The following is a 25,222-nucleotide window of genomic DNA, read 5'->3' as shown; positions in this document are numbered from 1 at the left end:
AAACAGAGGGGTGATTGGCAGACCCTTGCCCCCACTGAGGACAAATCGGTGTTGCTGAAGGCATTTGGGGCTCAACCTTCTACCTCCTGGGTGACCCGCCCTTCGATGAGCTAATGGACCTAATAGCTCGAAGGGCATGGGAGACTCCCGATACAGTGGAACCAGTCCCTAGGAGGCCGAATAAATATATTACTGCCCCCCAAGACGAAACTTATCTTACTAAAGGAGTCCCAGTGAATGCTATGGTGGTAGCGGCAGCCACGAAGAAGGAAATGTCTGAGTCATCTTCCTCTGTTCATCCTCCTAACAAGGATTCCAGGACTATGGACAGGTATGGGAAGCGCGTTTTCAGTTTGGCGACTTTTTCCATGCATTCGCTGAACTACCTCACGCATTTTACGCGACTTCAGAGAGATCTCATTAAGGAGTTGGGAGATACTCTCCAGGGTAACACAGATGCTGCTGTCTCCGAAAAGGTAACAGCACAGCTTAACACCCTCACTTCAATAGTAAACTCGTCCATGAGGCTCATCTCGTATGCGGCCGAGGGTTCGAGTAGGGCTGCAGCTTCAGCGATTGCTCTACGGAGGCAATCCTGGATGCGCCTTTGCTCCTTTTCGGAAGCCTTCAAGTCTTCCTTTACCAATGCCCTCTTTGATGGTGCCACCCTGTTTGGTCCCAAAGTGAAGGAAACTCTCACTCGGTGTGAGCAAGAAGGTAAGACCCTGTCTGTCGTAGGGGTCCGTTTTTCTGCCCCGACCAGACCATACCCCAAAGGGCAAAGAGGCGGAAAAATGTGGTTCCGAAATACTCGGGGATCGTTCCAGTCCACACAGAGTGACGCCTCCTCCAGAGGCAGAGGAGGAGACAGGAATGGAAGACGCCGCCCAGGCGGCAGAGGGGGTCCGCAGAACCAGGGCGACAGAGATAGCATCCCTGAGAAGCCCTTCCAGCACTCCTGAGGGGAGGCCTGACTGTCATACTCTGGAGGCAGTCGGGGGTCGCTTAGCTTTATACCCAGAGGCCTGGCTAAATCTTACTACGGATTCCTGGGTAAAAAGCGTAGTAACCAGAGGATACAACATCCCATTTATAATCATGCCCCCCGAACAAAAGAGATTTCCAGATGTTCCACCCAATCTGCGAGATCAAGCAGCCATAGAAATAAGAAAACTGCTTGAAAAAAAAGTCATTCAACCAGTCCCGGTGGACCAGATAGGATCCGGAACTTACTCAAGGTTCTTTTTAGTTCCAAAGAAAACAGGGGACTGGAGGCTGATTTTGGACCTCAGCAAACTCAATACCTTCGTAAGGAAGGAAAAATTCCGGATGGTCACACTACAGTCGATCCTTCCTTTCCTGCAGAAGGACGATTGGATGTGCTCTATAGATCTCAGGGACGCTTACTACCACATCAAAATGGCCAAAGCATCCCGGGATCATCTGCGCTTCCGGCTGGGAGCCAGTCATTTCCAATTTCGAGCTCTGCCCTTTGGTCTCACCTCAGCCCCCATGGTGTTCATCAAATGCATGGCAGTAGTGGCATCTCACCTGAGGCGGATAGGATTCCGGGTGTTTCTGTATCTGGACGACTGGCTCCTCACAGCCACCACCAAGCATTGCCTTGTACAATCCAGGGAATACACAATCAGCCTTTGTTCCCGTTTAGGGATCTCAGTCAATTTCAAAAATCTGCCTTATCGCCCTCACAGCATATCTCATTCATATGGGTGGAGTTAGATACTACCACAACGCTGATCAAGCTTCCACAAACAAGAGTATCAGCCCTCAGAGACCAGGTCGCTATTCTTATTCGGAACAGAAAAGTTTCTGCGGCAGAAGTGCTGAAAGTTCTAGGCATGATGTCAGCCACCCTGATTGCAGTTCCTCTGGGCAGGATGCACATGAGGATCCTCCAGTGGCTGCTCTTCACACAGTGGTCGTTCCAACAGGTCCCTCTGTCACACCACATCTCGATCACGGAGTCTTGCAAGCGGGATCTTCGATGGTGGCTAAACAGCCAGGATCTGACGATGGGTCGTCCGTTTGTACTACCCAGCCCTACAGCCACAGTAACCACGGACGCTTCCCTGATTGGGGGGGGGCTTTTCCAGGGGAGAACAGTCCAAGGAGAGTGGTCCAAAATAGAGTACAATCTGCATATCAATGTTCTGGAGTTGAGAGCGGTGTTCCTAGCATTGTAACACTTTCACGAATCTCTACCTCTAGGAACAGTGGCAGTTCAGATGGACAATATGTCAGTGGTCTGGTACATAAACAAGCAAGGTGGAACCAGATCTTATCCATTATGCAGAGAGGCCCTGAGAATTTGGCAATGGGCTGCGTCCACAGGTCGTTTTCTGATAGCAACGCACATCCCGGGGTCATCCAACGTCATTGCGGGCAGGTTGAGCAGAGCCATCCTGTTGTCCCACGAGTGGTCCCTGAACAGTCAAGTAGCGGAAAGAATTTTCTGCAGATGGGGCCAGCCTTGCTGCGATCTTTTTGCATCCCCCTTGAATGCCAAATGCAGAAGCTACTTTGCCCTTCTTCCCCCTCCGGGAGGTGCCCCCAGGGACGCACTGGTACACGATTGGCCCCCGGGTCTCCTGTATGCTTTTCCTCCTGTCCCTTTGATTCCCAAATTTTTACAGAAAGCCAGGAATCTGGAAAGGACGATCATACTCATAGCACCATTCTGGCCTCGATAGATCTGGTTTCCCTTCCTTCGAGCCCACCTGATGGAGGAACCATGGATTCTGGACCCAGTGCCAGACTTATTGGGGAGTTCCTCATCCATCCCTTCAGTCCCTCAAACTGACAGCTTGGCTGCTCCACTTCCCAATTTTGCCAGGTCGAAGTTTTTGTCTCCAACAGTACAGCACATTCTAGTTTCTTCCCACAAACCTTCTACCAGAAAACTATACAAAAGCAAATGGAAACGTTTTGCGTGCTGGGCATCAGCGCAAGGGTTAGATCCCTTGGTGGCCCCGATACACAAAATCCTGGAATTTTTATCTACACTGTTTCACGAAGGGGCCTCTACTTCTACAATAAGGGTGCAATTAGCGGCCATATCGAACTTCCATGTAGGTGAAGGGGGTTCTACAGTTATGTCTCACAGGCTTTGTAGGGCTTTCATGAAGGGTACCTTTCACCTTCGGCCACCCATCCGCGAGCCGGTTTTTCCATGGAATTTGAATTTGATGTTGTCTCAGCTTATGCTACCACCATTCGAACCAGCTTCAACCTGCTTACTTAAGTGTTTGTCATGGAAGACCCTCTTCCTCATTGCTGTTACCTCAGCTCATAGAATATCAGAGCTACAGGCATTGTCAGTCAGGCCACCATACATGGTTTTTCACCAAGACAGAGTCTCCTTGCGTACAAATCCGTCATTTCTCCTGAAGGTATGCTCTGTGCTTAACATTAACCAATCTATAGAACTTCCCACATTTTTCAAAAACCATTCAAATAAATTGGAATACATGCTGCACAAGTTGGTTGTACATAGGCAACTGAGATTTTATCTGGACAGAACAAAGGATTACAGAAAATCGGATCAGTTGTTTGTTTCATTCGCAGATAATAAGAAGGGCATGGCAGTAACAAAACGGACATTATCCAAATGGCTTTTGGACTGCATAAATTTTGTGTATTCAGCTTCAAAGCAACCACTTCCGTTCAAGCCTAAGGCTCATTCTACTAGGGCCATTTCTACTTCTTTAGCCCATGCCGCTCTTCTTCCGTTGGATACTATTTGTGCAGCGGCTACGTGGGCAAAACCTCATACGTTTGTCACTCACTACAAAGTAGACAGGTCCTCCAAGGACAGGGCGTCCTTCGGTTCCACTGTACTCAGGAACGTTCTTCCATGAGTCACCCAGGGTAACGGAGCTAGGGACGCTACCCGTGTGTAAGAACAAATGGCGAGATCGAACAATTTCACATAAAGAAGTTATGTTCTTACCATAACGTTCCATGTGAATTGTTCATCTCGCCTTTGTTCTTACATCCCCTCCCTCCTTCCCCCACCACGTTCTGGAAGAACGGGTACGACTAGTGCCTGGTTGGTATTCTCTAGGTTGCCTACTCTACCTATTCTTCAGTAAGTTGCATATTAGCTATATCCCTATCTGTGGTCGGTTCAAATATTGTTCAGTCTCAAGTGTGTGATTGCGTGAGCATTAGACGCAGTGGTTAGTAGTGCATCCTGGTTCTTGCAAACTAGATCTGAGGGATGGTAGAGGAGGATCATGGGATATAGACTGTGCCTCGAGCTTTCTCTTAGATGCAGAGCTTGTGAAGCGGCCGACTCAGAGCCGAGGATCGGCTCAGAACCCGTGTGTAAGAACAAAGGCGAGATGAACAATTCACATGGAACGTTATGGTAAGAACATAACTTCTTTTTTTGTCTGTGCAGTTTAGTAATATTGCAAATAGAACATGCTAGAGTTTCCACTCTGTATTTTTTAACCTATAAGGCCAAAATACTGGGTCGCTTGCCCTTCTTTTGGTAAAATCAGTACCCATGTGTCCCTGATGTAAGATCTGGATATATTCCTGTTGTAACGCTAAAGGAATAACTACTTTAGGACCTTTCATGATGATTCCATTTTTCATCATGAGCTCTTCTCAGTAAGGAAAATATTTCTGTATGTCAAGTGGTAGACTGGTTTGTCGCCCAGGCCATCCTTGATTTAATAACATGTGTCAGCTTCTGAAGAACAGGGTCTAAAGCTGTGTGATGTCTAAGTTCATCAAGATGTGATGAGGAAAAATGTTTGTCATGCTGTTCTGTTGTTTGTCTGGGTGCTCTTGCAAAGCATCTGTAAGGTTTAAATATTTGCCTTTTGTGTAGACAACACTGAAATTGTACTTTTGCAGTTTTAACATCATGTGTTGCAGGTATGCTAGGGCTTAATGTGTTGTTTTTTTCAGAATTGTCTCTAGAGGTTGGTGATCAGTCTCTATTTGAACAGGTTTGCCATAAATATAAATGTTAAGTTGTCATTCTTGCCTTCATTCTTGCTGGATGGGTTTGGAGCCGATCCTCGGCTCCGACTCGGCCTATACTATAGCTCGAGAGCTATTTTTACTGGCTCGAGGCAGCCCTATAACCCACAATACCATGCGCTAACTCCCCAGATCTCATTTGCCGCTTCGCTGCGAGGTTGCCTTTTTTTACCGGCTCAGGTCAGTAAAGAGAATTCTTTCTATAGAACTAATTTCAGGTAGTTTTTCCAGTTAGATACCCTTTGTTAGGTCCCTACTGATTGTCTTATTCATTACAGCCCTTTTGTAGCCCTTCTTCCCTTCTTTAGTTAATTTTTATCTTTGGGCCTACGGGCTTTACCTTAGTTTTCCCCACCCCTTACAGTGTCTGTGTGTGGGTTTAGTCAGTTCCCTTAACTTTTTCTAGTTTTAAGTTGAGTGTGTGTGTGGACTGACTGTGATTACTGTGTTTGCTGTTGTTAGGACTATGTCCAAAGGCACTAAGGTCTCGGGATTCAAGAAGTGTGACTCGTGCTGTCAGAAAATGTCTCTGACAGACGGTCACACTTCTTGTGTCTACTGCTTAGGGCCTTTACACCTGCAGGACTCTTGTTCCGTCTGTCACAGGTTTAGTTCAAGAGTCCTGCAGGAGCGTCGTAATAAGCTCATCTTAAGGGGCTTATTAAAGCCCGATGACTCCCCATCCAATTCTGGCTCTGGGAAGTCTTCAAAAACCGCCAAACCCTCGGCTCCAGCTTCTGAGTCGAGGGCTGGCGTTATTGAGATGGCTCCGACATCAGTTCCAATCGGATCCGAGGCGGGCAAAGTGGTATCCGCTCCGAAACCTGCATCGGAGCCGACCCCAGCTCGCAAGCGCTCTAGATCCCCCTCACTAGAATCCGTCCGATCGGCTCCGAGATCCCATCTCCTATCGGAGCGGAGTCATAGGACTCACTCATCTAGGTCATCCAGGCTTTCCGACCACGACATTGAGATGGTGGTCAGTAGGCTCATAAAATCTCAGGCACTAGCCCAAATGCTCCAAAGCCCATCTCACCAGACTGTGGCTCCTTCAGTACCGCTATCGATTCCTCCTCCGATTCACCTCTCGAGTTCGGAGCCGGAGTTTGTCGGAACCGTAACCTTGCCCACGTCAGAGCCGATACTTCCACCTTCGGCTCCGGTGTCGTTGGCTCTGACCTCTTCATTGGTTCCGTCCATGGAGAGGTCCGGCCGAGACTCCACTGTCGGCTCGAGGCGAGTGGCATCAGACCCTTGTCCGACCCCGCTCTCCCTCTCGGATGTTCGGCTCTGGTTAGTTCGGCCCCAACATCATTCTCAGAGCCTTCTCTGTCGGTGCCGCGAGCGGTTCGTGTCTCTTCGGAGCCGGGACTACCCTTGGTACCTGATAGGGGAGCCTTCGAGGTGATGATGAGCATGCTGGACCCAGTGTCCACTCCAAGGTTAAGTTCTGCAGCTCCTCCCTCTACAGTGCCTGTTACGGTCTCTGGCCATCCTCCTGCATCTGACAGCAGAGATCCAAAGCATAGGGTACCCACTTTGGGTGTCTCCTCCTCTTCCGAGGCCTCCCCTGAAGCTTCAGGGGAACCCCCTAGGAAAAGAAAGTGCAAGAGGAAGCACATAGACTCCCCCGAGTCTGTCACGTCGGACACAAACTTGGATGAGTCGGAGCATTCCCCGAGATCCCCCTCTGAGGATGTCTCTTTTTCAGACATCCTAGAGATCCTAAAACAGAGGGGAAATTGTTCCACTCTCAAACCCTCCGAGGACGAGTCGGTTTACCTTGACGCTTTTGGATCTCGCCCTTCCACCTCCTGGGTGTCTCCCCCTTTCGACCCACTAATGGAGGTAGTGGCTAGAAAGGCGTGGGCAGCTCCTGATTCAATGGAACCTACCCCTAGGAGGCCCTCTAAATTTATTTCTGCTTCAGAGGACAAATCCTTTCTCACCAAAGGTGTTTCAGTTGATGCTATGGTGGTAGCAGCAGCCACTAAGAAGGAATTGGCTGATCCTTCTGTACCTGTTCATCCTGCTAACAAAGAGTCCATGACCATGGACAGGTACGGCAAGCGGGCATTTGCTTCAGCGACCTTTACTATGCGATCGCTGAACTATTTGTCATTTCACCCGCCTTCAGAGAGACTTGCTCAAAGAACTGGATGAAACTGTACAGGATCCTTCTGCTGCGGGGTATCAGGACAAGATGAACTCCCAGCTGGCCACCCTGAGCTCCATTGTTAACTCCTCCATGCGGCTTATCTCCTACGCAGCCGATGGACTGAGTAGGGCCGCAGGCACAGGTGTTGCATTGAGAAGTCACCCTTGGATGCGACTCTGTAACTTTGCCGATCCCTTCAAGGCGTCCTTCACCAACACCCCTTTTGATGGTTCAGAATTGTTTGGACCTCAGGTGAAGAATACCCTCACCAGATGCGAGCAAGATGGTAAGACTCTCTCTGCCGTGGGAGTCCATTTTTCCACACCTTCTAGACCTTATCCTAAGGGACAGAGGGGTGGAAAGATGTGGTTCTGCAAACCACAGGGAGTCACGCCTGCCGCACGTGGTGAATTTCCCCCCAGAGGCAGAGGGGGGAACAATGACAGACGCCACCCCAGGGGCAGAGGGGGTCCTCAGAACCACGGTTCCAGGGAATCTTTCCCTGACCAACCCTTTCAGCATCCCTGAGAGGCTGCCCGACTGTCCGCCTTTGGAGGCAGTCGGGGGAAGATTATCACTGTACCCAGAAGCCTGGCAATCCCTCTCCCATGACACATGGGTACAGAGGATCATATCCGAGGGTTACAAAATTCCCTTCACGTCCCCTCCGGTACAACCGCCAAGACCCCTACCAGACGTACCACCCGCACAAAGGGGTCAGGCACAGCTAGAAATAAAAAAGCTGTTAGAAAAAAGAGTCATCCAGGCAGTCCCAGCAGATCAGCTAGGATCCGGAATCTACTCCAGATTCCTTTTGGTACCAAAAAAGACTGGAGACTGGAGACCCATTTTGGACCTCAGCAGATTGAACAACTCTGTACAAAAGAAAAAATTTCGGATGGTAACACTGCAGTCCATTCTACCCTTTTTGGGCAGAGACAACTGGATGTGCTCATTAGACCTCCAGGACGCGTACTATCATATAAAGATACACAGGCGCTCCAGGAGGTTTCTCTGCTTCTGGCTGGGAGCCAGTCATTATCAATACAGAACCCTGCCCTTTGGTCTCACCACAGCCCCCCGGGTGTTCACCAAATGCTTGGCAGTGGTCATGGCTCACCTGAGACAAAAAGGATTCCAGGTGTTTCCATATCTAGACGACTGGCTCATTTCCGCTACCACCAAGCAGCATCTTATACTGGCCAGGGATTACACTATTCAACTTTGCAACAATCTAGGTATTTCTATAAATTTTGCAAAATCCTCCTTGTCGCCTTGTCAATGTATAAACTTTATAGGCGCCGTATTAAACACCACAGAAATGTCTGTGACATTACCACGTCAGAGAGTGACAGACATAAGGTGGAATGTTCAGTCCCTGTTTCAGTCCATCAGAGTTCAAGTCAAGCTAGTATTGAAAGCGTTAGGCCTCATGGCAGCTGCTATTCTTCTACTCCCATTAGCCCGCTTCCACATGAGGCTCCTCCAGTGGATGCTGTTTTCTCAGTGGTCCTTTCAACAGCTCCCAATAACTCACAACATCCTGATAACCCTATCATGCAAGAATCATCTCTCCTGGTGGATGGTTTCCCCTCAGCTTTTTCAGGGCAGACCCTTTGTCCCCCCCCCCCAGTTGCCACGGTGACAACGGATGCCTCCCTGATCGGGTGGGGGGGGCACTATCAGGGCAGGACGGTCCAGGGCACATGGCAACAATTAGAACGCCACCTGCACATAAATGTCCTGGAGATGAGGGCGGTGCTTTTAACGTTGCAAGCCCTTCAGAGCTCTCTTCCCACTGGGACTATATAAATTCAAATGGACAATATGTCTGTGGTGTGGTACATAAACAAGCAGGGCGGAACAAAGTCCTACCCCCTATGTCGAGAAGCACTCAGACTTTGGCAATGGGCGATTTCCTCTCAACGGTTTCTGATAGCAACGCACATCCCCGGGAAGTCCAACGTCATAGCGGACAGATTGAGCAGAACTATCCTCATGCCTCACGAGTGGTCTCTAAATCAAGCGGTAGCAGATAGAATATTTCAGAAGTGGGGCCAACCTTGCTGCGATCTTTTCGCAACTCCTCAAAACAGCAAGTGCCTCGACTTCTTCACTCTCTTTCCTCTACCAGGCCATCCCCCCAGAGATGCTCTTGTTCACGATTGGCCCCGGGGTCTTCTATATGCCTTTCCTCCCTTACCATTGATCCCGCAATTAATTCAGAAAGCAACCGCATTGAGATCCAAAATGATCCTCATTGCTCTGTTTTGGCCTCGACAAGTATGGTTTCCGTTCCTGCACAGTTACCTACTGGAACAGCCTTGGCATCTGGAACCCCTTCCGGATCTGTTGACCCATCTCACGGGCAAGCTGCATCAGTCTCTTCATTCCCTCAACCTCACAGCTTGGTTGCTCCACTTCCAGCTATAGCCAGGCTTCCCCTTATTTCTCTTCCTGTCCATGATATCATTCTGGCTTCCCATAAGTCCAATACTAGAAAGACGTATGCGAGTAAATGGAAGCGTTTTTCACTCAGGGCACAAGCGAGGTCCTTAGATCCTTTCCATGCACCCATTCATAAGGTTCTAGACTTTCTGGCGGAACTCTTTCATTCAGGTTCATCGTCAGCCACTGTCAGGGTACAATTAGCGGCCATTGCTAATTTTCATGTGGGGCTCTCAGAAGCAAATATTATGTCCCACAAACTCTGTAAAGCCTTTCTCAAGGGCATCTTTTTGCTTAGGCCTCCAGTTAAAGATCCGCCCCCACAATGGGATTTGAATTTGGTTCTAACCTCATTGATTCTGCCTCCCTTTAAACCTGCAGCCTCTTGCTCCCTCAAGCTTCTTTCTTGGAAAACTCTGTTTTTAGTAGCCATAACATCTGCCAGAAGGGTATCGGAACTTCAAGCCTTGTCTGTCCGTCCCCCTTATTTGGTCTTTCACAAAGACAGGGTAACTCCAGGAACAAATCCTTCCTTTCTACTGAAAGTGTCCTCTGAAGCAAATCTAAACCACTCCATTGACTTGCCTGTCTTCTTCCCAGACTATTCCAACAGGGCTGAACAGAAATTACATTCATTGGATGTTCATCGCCAACTACGGTATTATCTAGACAGGACAAAACAACTCAGAAAGTCAGACCAGCTCTTTCTCTCTTATGCTGCAGGAAAGAAAGGGCTTCCAGTATCAAAGGTTACTCTTTCCAGATGGTTGACATCTATTATTACCTTTGTCTATGAGTTGAGACACAGGCAACTTCCGTCTAGGCCTAAGGCTCATTCAACCAGGGCACTATCAACATCAATGGCCTTTCAAGCAATGTTACCATTAGATGCTATATGTGCAGTAGCTACATGGGCTTCCCAACATACCTTTATTGCCCATTACAAAATTGATATAGCCTCCAGAAATAGAGCTGACTTTGGTTCCACTGTACTCAGGAGTCTGTTCCATTGAGCCACCCAGGACTAAGGTGCTAGGGACGCTGTCCCATCCAGCAAGAATGAAGGCGAGAATGACAACTTAACATTAAGAAGTTATGTTCTTACCATAACATTCCATGTTAGTTGTCTTCTTCTCGCCTTCTTTCTTGCGTCCCTCCCTCCTGCCCCCTAGCCTGGACAGACTTGAGGTCTCTAAGTCCTTCCATTTCTTGAGATGCAACATGTTACGGTTTCCCCGTATCTTTAGTGTTACTAGCAGGGAATCTGTACTTGCAAATGAGGATTATAATAATATATATTTATACTATGTCTTAGCTTCCAAACGAGATCTGGGGAGTTAGCTCATGGTATTGTGGGTTATAGGGCTGCCTCGAGCCGGTAAAAATAGCTCTCGAGCTATAGTATAGGCCGAGTCGGAGCCGAGGATCGGCTCTGAACCCATCCAGCAAGAAAGAAGGCGAGAAGAAGACAACTAACATGGAACGTTATGGTAAGAACATAACTTCTTATTATTGAACTTCGAACATGCGAACACTACTGCCAAAAGTTCTTCTCAACTTGCTCATACTGCATCTCAGTTTGCATTAAAGTTCTGAATGCATAGGCTACTGCTATGCCTTCTTGAAGACATGCTCCACCAAGACCATACTTTGAAGCATCGCATGAAAAAGTTACTGGTTTCTGAATATCGTAACGTCAAAGTGGGTGAACTAGCAATCTTCTCCTTCAGAACGTCAGATGCACTTTGGTGTTGTTCTAACCAGAACCAGTTTACATTTTTACGTGTCAACTCACGTAATGGTGCTGAAAGCTCACTCAGGTCTGGGATGAACTTTCCTAAATAGTTACCCATAACAAGAAAACATTGTAGAGATGTGACATTGTCTGAAACTGGCATCTCAAGAACTGCAGCTTGCTTAGATGGATCTGGTTGTAAGCCAGAATTAGTAAACAAATGACCCACATAGGTAACTTCTCTCAGCTTGAATTTACATTTCTGAGGATTCAGTTTAAGGTTGACTTCACTTGCACAGTCTAGAACTTTCTTTAGGTTTCTATCATGTTTGTTTTCACCACTGCCCCCTACAATAATTTCATTTGCAATGATAGCATGTGGATAACCTGAAAAAAATTGCACCATTGCACGTTGGAAGACTTCACTGGCAGAATTTATCCCAAGTGGCATTCTCAACAATCTGTACTTTCCAAATGGCGTACTGAAAGTAGTTAACAGTGAAGATTTCTGATCCAGCGAAATTTGCCAAAACAAACTTTTTGCATCTGACTGAAAATAGTGGGATTTGGCATAAAAGCTGCTACTACTTCTGCTGTGTGCATTGGATGATGAGGATGTTTAAGCGCTTTCTTTAATTCTGTCGGATTAATACATATTCGAATATCATCTGAGCTTTTCTTTTGAGCTACGACCATGCAGGATACCCATTCAGTTGGTTATTTTATTAGAGTTATCACACCTAAATTCACCATTTTGTCTAGTGCTGTTTTGTTTTGCTCTGTATTGCTACTAGAGTTTTCATTGCTGGTTGGACAACTGGACTTACTTCATGGTTTAACCTCATGGAATATGTGACTGGTGGCTAGCCAAGCTTGTCTGAAAATATCAGCATATTCATGAAAAATATTCTTTGTAAAACTGTCATGGTTGTTCATACTTATATGGTGAGCTTCCTTAGTAAATGAAATCAGTCCCATTCTCAAACTATCCTCGAGGCTTAACAGTGACTGCACGTGTCTTATGAATATGTAAAACTACAAGTCATAGCTGTTCCCAGCAGAATGACAGGTGAGAACTACTGCACCATCAGTGTGACACTCTTCACCACCTTAAGCAACAAGTTTTGCACACTTTGCTGAATCAAGTTTCTTACCAGCTTTCACCTTGGCAAACATTTGTGCAGATATATCATTGCACTTGGAGCCTGTTATCTACTTTATGCTCTACATGTTTCCCGTTAATCCGAATGGTACAAAAAAATTTCACTCTCTGCTGCCAGATTACCAGTTAGCTGATAGTGTGCTGTATTAATTGTTTCATCAGTCACTGTATTAATTGTTTCATCAGTCACTGATGCACCATCAGCATAAAACGTTTGCTCACAGCTTACTAACTGATCTACTTGCTTCTTTGGATGCTGTTTTTTTTATTAAAAGTCTTTGCCAGTTTAGACTTGCAAAGCCTTTTGAAATGATTCCGTTTTTTTTACATTTGTGACATTGCTGACCAAAAGCCAAGCACTTTTTTCATTCAAGTTCATGGTTACCTCCACAATTGCAACAGTTAATAAGATTAGGTGTTGTGGTCCCATTCTATTTATGGTTAAAATTAGGTACTGCCACATTCTTCGGCTTATATCTGTTATTTTTAGTTTTGTGTCTCACACTATTACATTCACACTAGTAGGTGCTGTATGCATGCCTTTCTTTGGGCTTGTATATTTGACAAGTCTCTATGGCGTTGTTCAACATTAACTCACTATCTCAAAGCAAACCTTTCTCACTGCATCATTAACACCACACACAAGCCTCTCCTTTACCAACTCATCTTGCAAGTCACCAAATCTGTATGCTTTTGCTTTATTTCTCAAGTCAATAATGTGTGCTGCTCTAGTTTCACCAAGCTTTTTATTTTTTGTGTAAAATATGTACCTTTCCTTTGTAATCATTTGATGGCTACACATTTCTCTCAATTTACGTTTTAAGCACTCAGGTCTTCGCGCTTTTGTATCACAATATGGCGGTTCTCCCTCTCCACTGCATAGACGGCAGGTGCCTACACATATGAGCATTCCCTCTCAATGGCTTCCATGCCTGCTAAATTAAGAAGTAAGAATGCCTTTGTACGTGCGTCTTTATTAGAAAAAGCAACTTGTATGAAAATATATTCTTGTTCAAACACTCTCCAATTCTCAGCAATAATATCATCAAACACCAGCGGTTCAGGTCTGCGAAATCCCTCTGCCATTACAACAAAATACATTTAAAGATAAGCATAGACCAGGTACTTGTAATTATGCACAATTATACAATTCCTCCCTATTAATATTCTATAACGTGCACCCTGATTGGCCAGCCCAACCAGCGTGCCCGTTGTAAATCCAACAATATGCCAACGGAAAAAAGTCTGGTCGCCCAGACTTTTTTCCGTTGGTATAAACACCAAAATCTTTTTTTTTTTTTTTTTTTTTTTACAATAAAAAAAAGGAGAGAAACCAGAGACTTTCTTTTCTCCATTGCTTCCGTTTCAAAGCCTTGATGTACTAGGTATGCGTGGGAACACAAGTCACATACGCATGCACAGTACATCAAAAAGCAGAATCAGTATACCACAACCGGCGGAAGAACAGCAATCCGCCGTTATACAAAGACATTATTTAAGAAACGTAAGTATTTTTTTTCTTAAATAATGTCAATGTATAATAGCAATAACTGACTCCGTGGATGTGGTATATTGAAGATTTACCCACGGTTGCCTTTGTTTAATCACTCAGTTTTCACCCTCATGATTAAACCACACCAACCGTGGGTAAATTTTCAATATACCACACCACGTCGCCGGTTATTGCTTAAATACACAACAGTCTCTTTGAATTTTTTTTCTTAAATAATGTCATTGTATAATAGCAATAACCGACTCCGTGGTTGTGGTATATTGAAGATTTACCCACGGTTGCTTTTGTTTAATCACTCAGTTTTCACCCTCATGATTAAACCACACCAACCATGGGTAAATTTTCAATATACCACACCACGTCGCCGGTTATTGCTTAAATACACAACAATCTCTTTGAAAACGCTTCACACTACGAACACTGCAAACATTCCAGAAACTTTGGACACTTACAATAGCTTTAGTTAATGCGAAAAATTAGTACATTGTGAAAAAGTGCAGTTGTTTTAGCCCTTTCATTCATCTTAAACATTTCAGAAATTATTTCGAACACTTTCGTATTTATTTCGAATACTTTTATCAGTATGTCGCAATTTCGGCCATTTCGTTTATCTCTGTAATTATTTTGAACTTTTTGAATGCTTCGCCACTTATTCAGAGACTGGGAAATCATTTAACCGAATTTAAGTACCTTTGACTAACTGCTAACCTGATTGTGAGTTCACTCTGGTAGATTCCTCTACTTCTAAATGTGTGCCTCATTGCTTGTGTGTTGCTTCAACTTTGGATCCCGTTCTGGCACTGTCACTTGTCTTATGCATTCAAATAAGATGATGAAGCGGTGTATGGGTTCAAGGTATATTTTGCACATAAACATGTCAGGAACTGTAACAAACATATGTTTAAGTTAACTGATTCACACATTACTTGAAATACACTGGCATGTGCATGTCCATTCATACCTGCATTCACCCTGGCTGACTGTACAAAATGGCACTGTTCTTGCATGTCCTCAGTACTTTTATGCTGTGGCTGAATAGGAACATTACACATAATGATCTACACTCATAGTCCTGCTTCCTGTCATTTAGATAAAGAAAATTTGTTGGTACGTCAGGTACCTATGGCACTATGTCCACCCACTGGAAGAATGCAGCATCACTCTTGGCTGCTGTGCAAAAGGTATTTGGATGATGGGCATCCCAGGTGCTGGCCAACCCAAGTATTCTTTTCATAATCACAGTGGTCTCAAGACCCCACCCCCATCCCACCATGGTTTGACTGAAATGCTCATAAAGGAACTTGGTAACCAGAATACAGTGGAACCTACAGATCTGAACCCACCCACACCAGCATTAAGAATATAATAGCCCTAGTATATATGCTGTTCAACTCCTGCTGTGTATTTGCAAGTAAAAATTGAGCATTGATCCTTAAAATTAACCTAATACAGCTGTGTGAGCACACCCACTTACTTTATTTGTCCAAAACACAAAACTGGAAAGTGTGTACATGTAAGGAAAAAACAAAACACAAAAGGAATTTATAAAGGTGCTGACTGCACAGCAAACTGCACATGGACTTCATTCTACAGTAACATTACATTTAAAAATACTGAGGGGATACAAGAGTTTTCCCTGCAAAGTAGAAAAGCATAACATGCAGGCATGATGTATACTATGCGGGTAGTTTTGCTTGAGGAGACTAGGTGAATTAAATAATTTTCATTAATTGCCTCCTTTTTTTGGAAGTGGATACAAACTGAGCAGGTAGCTAGCTCAAGAGTGGATACTAGTTTTTGAACTGCATTTGTACGTACTGTTTTCTGTGTAAGTACATGGCAGCCTCTACTTGCTTTAATTCCGCCAAATAAAGGTGGACGTACAAAATTAACCACACACATGCACACACACAACCTTTAATTTTGAGATTACAGACTCCAAGACCAAAGGGAAGAGTACTTGCTTCTTTTGCAAACCCAAATATTTCTCCTTTCATGTGTTTAACTGCATTGACATTGCAGTGTGTTAGCAGTAGAGCGTATAGAGAGCTGAGCACAAACCCTAACAATGGAGATGCTGCAGAATTTGCTCCCCTGCAAAAACTGTTGTGGAAAAAAATTTCCTTTTTTGTTTCATGATCTATTGTTTCCATCTTCATGTAGTTGAATTAGTGCATGTCTGTTTATTTCAGGAAATCTGCAGATTTTATGAAATTATGAGCTTGTCAAAAATAGCATGGTTCAGTAGCAGTGACTGCTTTTAATCATTGTAAATGACATAGATCGTTCCTACCTACTCTGAAATATTACTACGTGGAAACTATGTTTTTTTAAAACAGCAGTAGTTGTGATTCAGAGGGGTTTATACAAAACACTGGGACAACATGCCCATCTAATTTTTCATACGGTTAAACAATGTGGTTGAAGTACCTGATATTAATTAGCTCTGTACTGTAGACATGCACACAGTAGAAAGAAATCATGTACTTCCATTTGCATGTAAGTTGTACTGTAGTGAGAGTTGTATCCATTTATTTTAAAAGTACCTCTTGCTTTTAAACAAACATGTATTGTAATTGTGTAAAATATTTTGATAGGTTCTGCATTTCTTTCCTGCTGAATGATGTTATAACAAGTGATTGTGATTTTCTGTTTTATAGTTGCCTTCTGATTCCTTTGACAGGTCATGTTCCAGAGGTGTACATGGTTTACCTCCAAGTCAGTGTTTATGCACTCTTTCATCGACTGTATGGAATGTATCCATGTAACTTTGTCTCCTACCTTCGTTCACATTATAGCATGAAGGAAAACCATGAAACTTTCGAGGAGGTAGTGAAGGTAAATTTAGAAAAAAATTGCTTTTAATTTCTTGTGGGTTTTTTTAAAACTTGATTTATTTTCTTTTATAAGAATAAACAAAAGTATGTTGAAGCTGTCATCTGTAAAAGCAGAACCTGTACAGCTAGCATTACCTGTTACGAATCAGACACGTGTTGATGGAGCGCATGTAGTGGTGGTTATACACATATTTTGTTCTAAAATGAGCATCTTTTGCCCTGAAATCCAGACTACGTAATACAGGTAGTTCAATCAAAGTGAGCATGTCTGTATTCTGTGGGCCTAAAGACATTCGAAGGGTTTGCTGAAGGCAATCAATACTGTGTTTTTTATATATATATGTGTATATATATATATATATATGTATATATATATATATATTTATATATATGTATATACATACACACACACACTCACTCTCACTCTCACTCACACACACACACACACACACACACACACACAAGTTGTTGAAGTACACATTAAATAGTAATAAAAGTTGATGCAAGCCTAGGCTATGCCTCCTTGAATAAATAGATGTACTTTGTTGTGGAGAGGTTATCATTGATGCGCAAGTCAAGACCTTAGAATGAAACACCATAATCAGTGCTTGATAAAGTGGGGAAAATGCTGGTAGTGAAGAAATATTGTAGGACAAAAATTACTGAATTCAGTAAACAGGTATGTGTTACTTTAAGTAATACTTGGAAAATGTAACAGAATAATGTATTTTTGAAAATGGTTGTTGGTACCTTCAGAGCTGGGATGAGGAAGAACATTTTGTTGGAAGACTGGCATTCAGACCTCAACCTTAGATTCATATGTAGGTCTTACAGTTAATTATTTATTTTAGTTATTTATTTTATTTTATTTACATTTGTTGACCAGGAGTGTCCGACTGGATGTAGGTCCATTTTCAGCGGAGGCCCGGGGAGAAAAGCTCCACAGGTTAAAATAAACAGACAGTAGTTACATTGGATTACATAGCGATTAACAATTTGATTAACATAGCAATTAATTACAAACCTATTTACAGATGAAGAACATAGTACATCAGTAGACAACTAGAATCTTTATCTGCGAAGTACATAACAGACATTAACAAATGTTACAATAAGAAGTTCCTGCTGTATAATAAGTACTAGGCTTATTAGCATCTGAGCTTGCTATAATCAAGGTAGTTAGTGGGGTGGAATGAAAGGTAGTGGTTGGATGGGGTGGGTGAGTGGGAGTTGCAAGGGCATAGCCAGCATGTTTTTAGGTACGCTTTTAGTAAAGTTTTGAAGTGGGTGCATGATGGTACGGAGGCAATTGTGGGTGGGAGGTAGTTCCAGAATTTGGCTGTGGCGCAAGAGAATAGTGCTTCACCAGCAGAGTTATTGGCTTTAGTGATCTGCAAGTGATTTTTGTTGCTGGATCTTGGTGGCCTGGTAGTGCAATAGGGTTTGGAGTAGATTCTGGAGGGATGGGACATTTAGTGGATTGTTTGCTAGTTTGTGGGTGAGTGAGAGTTGATAGCATTGAAGGAGGTGAGGGAGTTCAAGCAAGCTAGCCCAGTTCAGCAAGTGAGAGACAGTGGTGACTACAGTAGGATGCCCCTGTGGCGAATTTGTCGATTTTGTTGTAACAGGTCTCTAGCTAGTTTAGATCGCATTGCCTTAGGTTGGTATATATTGGAGAGGCATAAAGTAGGGTGGAGATAAGGTGGGAATTTGCTATTGAAATCTTTGCTTCTTTGGTGAGTAGTTGCTTATTTCTGTATAACGCTCCTAGTTTTTTGTGGACTTTTTTTATGGTCATGGATATGTGAATGTCAAATTTTAGTTTGTCTATTTCCACTCCTAGCAATTTGGTGTGTTCAGTTGGGTATATAGTGGTGTTGTCTTTTGCTGTGATGTTAAAGTGAGAGTTGTTTTGAGTATGTTTGGTGGGTTGGAAGATGAGTAGTTTGATTTTGTTTGGGTTGAGTATTAATTGGGCATCGGATAACCAAGTTTCAGCAGAGGAAAAGGCTTCCTGTGCGACTTTTTGCAGTTTGGGTAGGGACTGGGCTGAGCAGATGATGGTTGAGTCATCTACGTATTGTATGAGTGTGCCATGTTTGGTGGCAGAGGCTAGATTATTGGTGAAAGCAGAGAAGAGTAGGGGTCCAAAGATGGATCCTTGGGGAACCCCTATGGAGACAGGCAGTTGGGGAGATATGTAATTCTGCCATACAAAGGATTGTTGGCGGTCAGACAGGTAACTCTGAAACCAGTTGGTGACTGATTGAGAGAAGGATAGGTTATTGAGGACAGAGATGAGTTGTTTGTGTGGGACCATGTCAAATGCTTTAGATAGGTCTAGGAAAGTAGCAGAGGAGAGATAGCCATTGTTTTTCTTCTGAAGGATATTGTTAGTAAAGGAGAGTAAGGCAGTGGTGGTGCTATGGTTTGATCGGAAACCATGCTGAATACTGGCAAGGAGGTTGTTAGTAAGGAGGTAGTCTGAGACCTGAGAGTGTATGCATCTCTCTAGTATTTTGGAGAGTGGAGAGAGAATAGCTATGGGGCATTAACTGGTTAGTTCTGTGGAGGGGGGCTGCCTTTGTGGAGGGGAATTATGTGTGTTACTTTCCACAGTGTGGGAACATAACTTTCTGACAGAGATCAATCAAGATGGATACTGGGTAAGCCAGAGCATCAGCTGTGATTTGTAGGTGTTCACTTGGGAGGTTGTCTGCTGCTAATTTGGTGGGCTTAAGTTTAGTTAAGAGTTTTTTTTATGTTGGAGGTAGGTACAGGAGAAAAAGAGAAGGCAGTGGGGAGATTACTAGTTGAAGGTGTGGGTTGGAGGGGAGGGAGTTATGTTGTTTAGCTAGTAATTATAAAAAGAGACATGAGCAGATTCCATAAGAGTTGCTGTCCGTGTAAGTCTGCCCTGATTCCGAAAGACTTGCTGTCAGTGTAAATGATGTACTTTGGTATAAACAGACTTGCACCAGTGGACAGATTTCAAAAGATCTGCTGTGTGTAAGTAGTCACTTACATTAAGAGAATGTCTTTTGTAACTGGATCCATAGTTTCCAGCCATATGGGATCAATGGTGTCCATCCTTTCAACTATTTAGTTTTTATAGAGTTAGTGGGAAAAGGAAGATTGGAACAGTCTGTGGCGTGGCATGTTTATGTGAAAAATCTTTTTTTATTGATTAGATTATGAGGTATATTGTGCATTTTGATTTGTGTTCTGAAAGCATTTTATTAATTTAGTTACCTACTTGGTTACTTAAGCATTGTTGAATGGGTTAATCCAACTATGTGAATGGCCTTTTCTCAAGGGAGAATAGAGGTAGGGTTTATATTCACTAGGAGAAGTTTGTCCAGAGTAATGTGGGAATCCCCATGACTTGTTCAGTAAGTTCCATGGGATAGTTTACATGCATCTGAGCTACCATCAGTTGAGGCATGTTGAACCTCAGCTTAACATCTTCCCATGTATCTTTGGAATGAAGGTCACTGAGGGTTGTACTTGTCTATTTGACCTATAGTAGTATAAGAACTTAGTAGATGTTGCAAGTACATTATCATTGGAGAAATAAAATGGATGTCATTAGCTGGTTGGTGCATTGTTGGATATATCTGTTGCTTTTTTTATTTTTAAATGTCATTATTAACATCACACATTGCATAGTGATATGAGCACATGTTTAATTATAAAAGAGAAAAAAAAACATTGCAACTTTTTTACTTTGTCCACGTTATAACAATACGACTTTGTTATAACAATTATTCAGTTTAACATTATGTAGATTGCTCGTCTTATTTTCCCTGAAATATCACTCCTGAACATTATTCTGTATGTTTTGTTCCCAAGTGTTGCATTTCTGTGTATGAGGTGTGCTCCTTCCCTTTTCTGAAGGTCCACCTGCAGTTCTTTTATCGCGTTTACAACATTCTGCAATTCTGTCAGTTGTTTTCGCTTTTGATTTCCATTTTCTAGCAATTGCTGTTGTCTGCCAAAAAAGTATTGCATTTAACAGGACCTTTCTGTGCCTAGGCAGTTCACTTTCTACAGCTCTGTTAAAAAGAATCATTTCCTTAATAATTTTCTCCAGCAACATTTCTGCCGAAGTGTTCTGTAGTGAATTTCTATAATCTGTCATCTGGTTACAAACCCCCCCCCCCGCCCAATAAAAAAAAAAAAAAAAACTGCTAGGTACTCCTGTCTTTCCTGTCATGTCTCTAACAATTGATGTTAAGTTGTCCAAACTCACCTTCGTTCTTGCTGGATGGGTTCTGAGCTCTGCCACTTACAATAGTTCGAGAGCTCTTTACTGGCTCGAGGTTACCCCTTATCCTAGAATGCCCAGCGTCAGCTACCCAGATCTCGTTTGCCGCTTCAGCTGCGAGGTTGCGTCTATACTGGCTCAGGCTTATTATAACTTTTTTTCTCTGTTTAAAGTTCAATAATTTACTTGAAAAGTAGTATTTTTTCACTGTTTTATAGTAGTTTGTAAGTTTATTTAGTCCTAAACCCCTTATCCGTCCTTTGCTGTGTTTTTTTTGCTGTGTTGGTCATCACCCCTTAGTCGCTAGGCCTTCTGTTTTTTTACCTGAACTTGTTTAAGTTAGAGTTCTTTCCAACCCCCCCATCCTTAAGGACAGCCATTTAAGTTAGAGGCTCTCCTTTTAAGGTTTTTATTAATATAATTTTTAATTTTGTAGTGCGTCTGTTTGTGTGGTACTTCCTTCCTTTTTTCTTGGTATGTCCAAGGAAGTTAAAACCTCAGGGTTCAAAAAGTGCGAATCATGCTGTCAGAAGATGTCTCTGACAGATGGGCACACTATTTGCGTTTACTGCTTGGGGGCTGTGCACCTGCAGGACTCTTGTTCTATTTGTCATGCCTTTAGTCCAAGGGTCCTGCAGGAGCGGAAAAACAAGCTTATCGTCCGTGGATTATTAAAACAGGATTCTCTGGCTAAAACATCTCAGCCAGTGAAACCTTCGAAACCAGTCAAGCCATCGGCTCCATGTTCGGAACCGACCGGTGAGCTTGACAAACCAAGTGTGTCGGTGCCTTCTGGCACCAACAAGACTACTCCTCAGTCGGCTCCAACTGTTACTTCGGAGCCATCTTGGAGCCACAAACGAGCTAGGTCTCCTTCATTGGAGCCGATTCGTTCAGTGCCACAATCACTTTTACGTCAAAGCAAGACCAGTCATCGCTCATCTTCCCACTCCTCTCGATCCTCGAGACTATCGGATCAGGATGTGGACAGAGTGGTCAGTAGTTTGCTGAAGTTACAGGCCCTTGCTAAAATGCTTTCGAGCCCACTTCAACAAGCTTCGGCTCCATCCGCTTCGATTTCGATTCCTCCTCCGACTATGCTTAGTTCGTAGCTGGAGTCCATGGATGCTCCGATAGTGGTTCCTTTGGCTCCGATGACATTCTTTTCGGCTCCGTTGGCTCCGATTACCTCGGTTCTTCCTCCCATCGATGTGTCTGGGCGCCGAAGCTCTCTCGTTGGCTCCAAGGGGAAAAGTGGCATCTGGACCATTGTCCGACCCCGCTCTCCCTGTCGGAGTATCGGCTCAGTTGAGCTCTGCTCCCACATCGGCCTCGGAGCCGTCGCCCTTGGCACAGAGTGGGATTCCTGTCTCTTCAGAACAGGAGCCCTCCTTCTGTCGAGACCGTGACACCTTCGAGGTCATGCAGAGAGTGCTTTTCCCACAGACGGCCCCACTATTGGTTCCATTGGCTCCATCCCCTCGGTGCGTGTGACAACCTCTGCTCCTCCTCCAGTCCCAAAGTGTAGGGAACCTATGCCCCAGGACACCCCATTGGGTGAACCCTCTTCTTCCGAAGCCTACCCAGAGCATTCTGAGCAGGCTCCCCAGAAGAAAAAGTGCAAGAGGAAGCACCTAGACTCCCCTGAGTCTGTCACCTCAGATACAGACCTGAATGAATCGGAGGGTTCCTCAAGGTCTCCCTCTGAAGAGGTTTCCTTTTTGGACATCCGTGAGATTTTCAGGCAGAGGCATAGCTGGACTTCCCTAGCCCCCTCCTAGGACGAGTCTGTATACCTTGACGCCTTTGGTTCCCGACCCTCCACCTCCTGGGTGTCTCCTCCTTTTGATCCACTCATGTCTGTAGTGTCTCAAAAGGCTTGGTCAGCTCCATATCCCATGGAACCTGTCCCGAGGAGACCCAATAAATTCATCACAGCTCCCCAATACAAACAATTCTTGACTAAAGGTGTCCCAGTTGATGCCATGGTGGTGGCAGCAGCCACAAAGAGAGTTAGCTGAAACCTCCTCATCTGTCCATCCACCGAATAAAGACTCTTGTACGATGGACAGGTATGGGAAGTGAATGTTTTCATCAGCGACCTTCTCCCTTAGGTCCCTGAACTATCTTTCCCATTTTACTAGGCTTCAGAGGGATCTCCTAAAAGAGCTTGGAGATACCCTACAAGATCCCACAGCTGAGGGAGCTTCAGCCAAGTTGGCTAACCATTGGCGACTCTTAATTCAATAGTCAACTCCTTCATGAGGCTTATTTCATATGCAGTTGATGGAGCGAGTAGAGCTGCAGGAACAGGAGTGGCTCTTAGGAGACATTCTTGGCTGCGGCCGTGTCAGTTTGCGGGACCTTTCATAGCATCCTTCACCAATACCCCCTTTGATGGCTCATCTCTCTTTGGCCTCAGGTGAAAGACACGCTTACCAGGTGCCAGCAGGAAGGCAGGATGCTCTCTGATGTCGGAGACCGTTTTTCCACTCATACCAGACCATACCCAAAGGGTCAGAAGAGTGGAAAGATGTGGTTTCGAAAATCCCAGGGACCCTTGCCTGATGCATGTGGTGAATTTTCACCCAGGGGCAGTGGGGGAAATAATAACAATGGCAGATGCCACCCTCATGGCAGAGAGGGTCCGCAAAATCAGGGTGACAGAGATGCATTCTCTTCCATACCCTATCAACATCCCTGAAGGGATGCCTGAAAGCTCAACTCTGGAGGCAGTCGGGGGAAGGCTTTCATTGTACCCAATCGCCTGGCAAAATATTACAAAAGACAAATGGGTACTAGCCATCATATCCGGAGGTTACAAAATTCCCTTTCATCAACCCCCTTTTGTTTAAAAAAAAATCCATCCCAGATGTTCCACCCAATCTAAGGGATCAGGCAGTCACAGAAGTTTCAAGACTGCTAGAAAAAAGAGCCATCCAGGAAGTCCCCGCAGACCAAGTAGGATCCGGAACTTACTCAAGATTCTTTTTAGTGCCCAAAAAGACAGGGGACTGGAGACCAATTCTGGATCTTAGCAGGTTAAACAAATCTGTACAAAAAGAAAAGTTCCGGATAGTAACACTGCAGTCCATTCGCCCCTTTCTGGGTCAGGATAATTGGATGTGCTCCATAGATCTTCAGGACGCGTACTATCATATAAAAATGGACAGACGGTCCAGGAGATTTCTACGCTTTCGGCAAGGGGCCAGTCATTACCAGTTCAGAGCTCTGCCCTTTGGTCTCACGACAGCCCCCAGCGTGTTCACCAAATGCATGGCAGTAGTCAAGGCTCACCTGAGACCTCTAGGATTCCAGGTGTTTCCTTATCTGGATGACTGGCTCCTCACTGCTACCACCAGGCAACAACTTATAGAGGCTTGAGATTACACCATCACATCCTGTGCTCAACTAGGCATCACAATAAACTTAGAAAAATCTGCCTTGTTGCCCTGCCAATCTATTACATACATAGGAGCAGAGCTAGACACAAGAAAAATGATTGTAAAATTGCCTCAGGAAAGAGTTTCCATTATTCGACAACAGGTGTCACTTCTCCTGAGGAGCAAAAGAATTCAAGTAAAATATGTTTTTCAAGCTCTAGGGTCTATGGCAGCAGTCATTCTTCTAGTTCCCTTAGCACGCTTTCACATGAGAATCCTTCAGTGGCTTCTTTTCACACAGTGGTCCTTCCAGGAATTACCCACGTCTCACCTGATGCTAATTATGGAATCTTGCAAAAGACACCTTTCCTGGTGGATGGTCTCCCCACTAGTTACTTAGGGCAGATTTTTCTTGGAATCCCATCGGTTGCCACAGTGACCACGGACACTTCCCTGACAGGGTGCGGGGAGCATTATCTAGGGAAGACAGTCCAAGGCACTTGGCAACCCCACTAATACCACTTGCACATCAATGTCCTAGAGATGAGGGCGGTGCTCCTAACATTGCAAGCTCTTCAAGACTCACTCCCTGCCGGGACTATTGCTATACAGATGGACAGTATGTCATTGGTTTGGTACATCAACAAACAGGGCGAAACCAGGTCTTAGCCCTTGTGCCAAGCGACCCTCAGACTGTGGCAAT

At 44.4% G+C, this 25,222-nt stretch overlaps 1 protein-coding gene across 2 annotated transcripts in view; it reads left to right on the top strand.

The window, feature by feature from the left end:
- The window catches only part of LOC122791001 (hamartin-like), a 1,885,581-nt gene that overhangs the window by 113,892 nt on the left and 1,746,467 nt on the right, over positions 1 to 25,222 (top strand). For both annotated transcript variants that reach the window (XM_044058745.1, XM_044058744.1), the window contains exon 2: positions 16,716 to 16,870. In XM_044058745.1, coding sequence (XP_043914680.1) covers positions 16,716 to 16,870 — 155 coding nt within the window. The remainder of the gene's footprint in view (positions 1 to 16,715; positions 16,871 to 25,222) is intronic.

Source organism: Protopterus annectens, chromosome 16.part0, assembly GCF_019279795.1.
Source record: "Protopterus annectens isolate FY-2018-M chromosome 16.part0, PAN1.0, whole genome shotgun sequence".
Taxonomy (NCBI): Eukaryota; Metazoa; Chordata; order Ceratodontiformes; family Protopteridae; genus Protopterus; species Protopterus annectens.
Note: the sequence above shows the minus strand (reverse complement) of the source record. Positions and strands in the feature narration are given on the sequence as shown.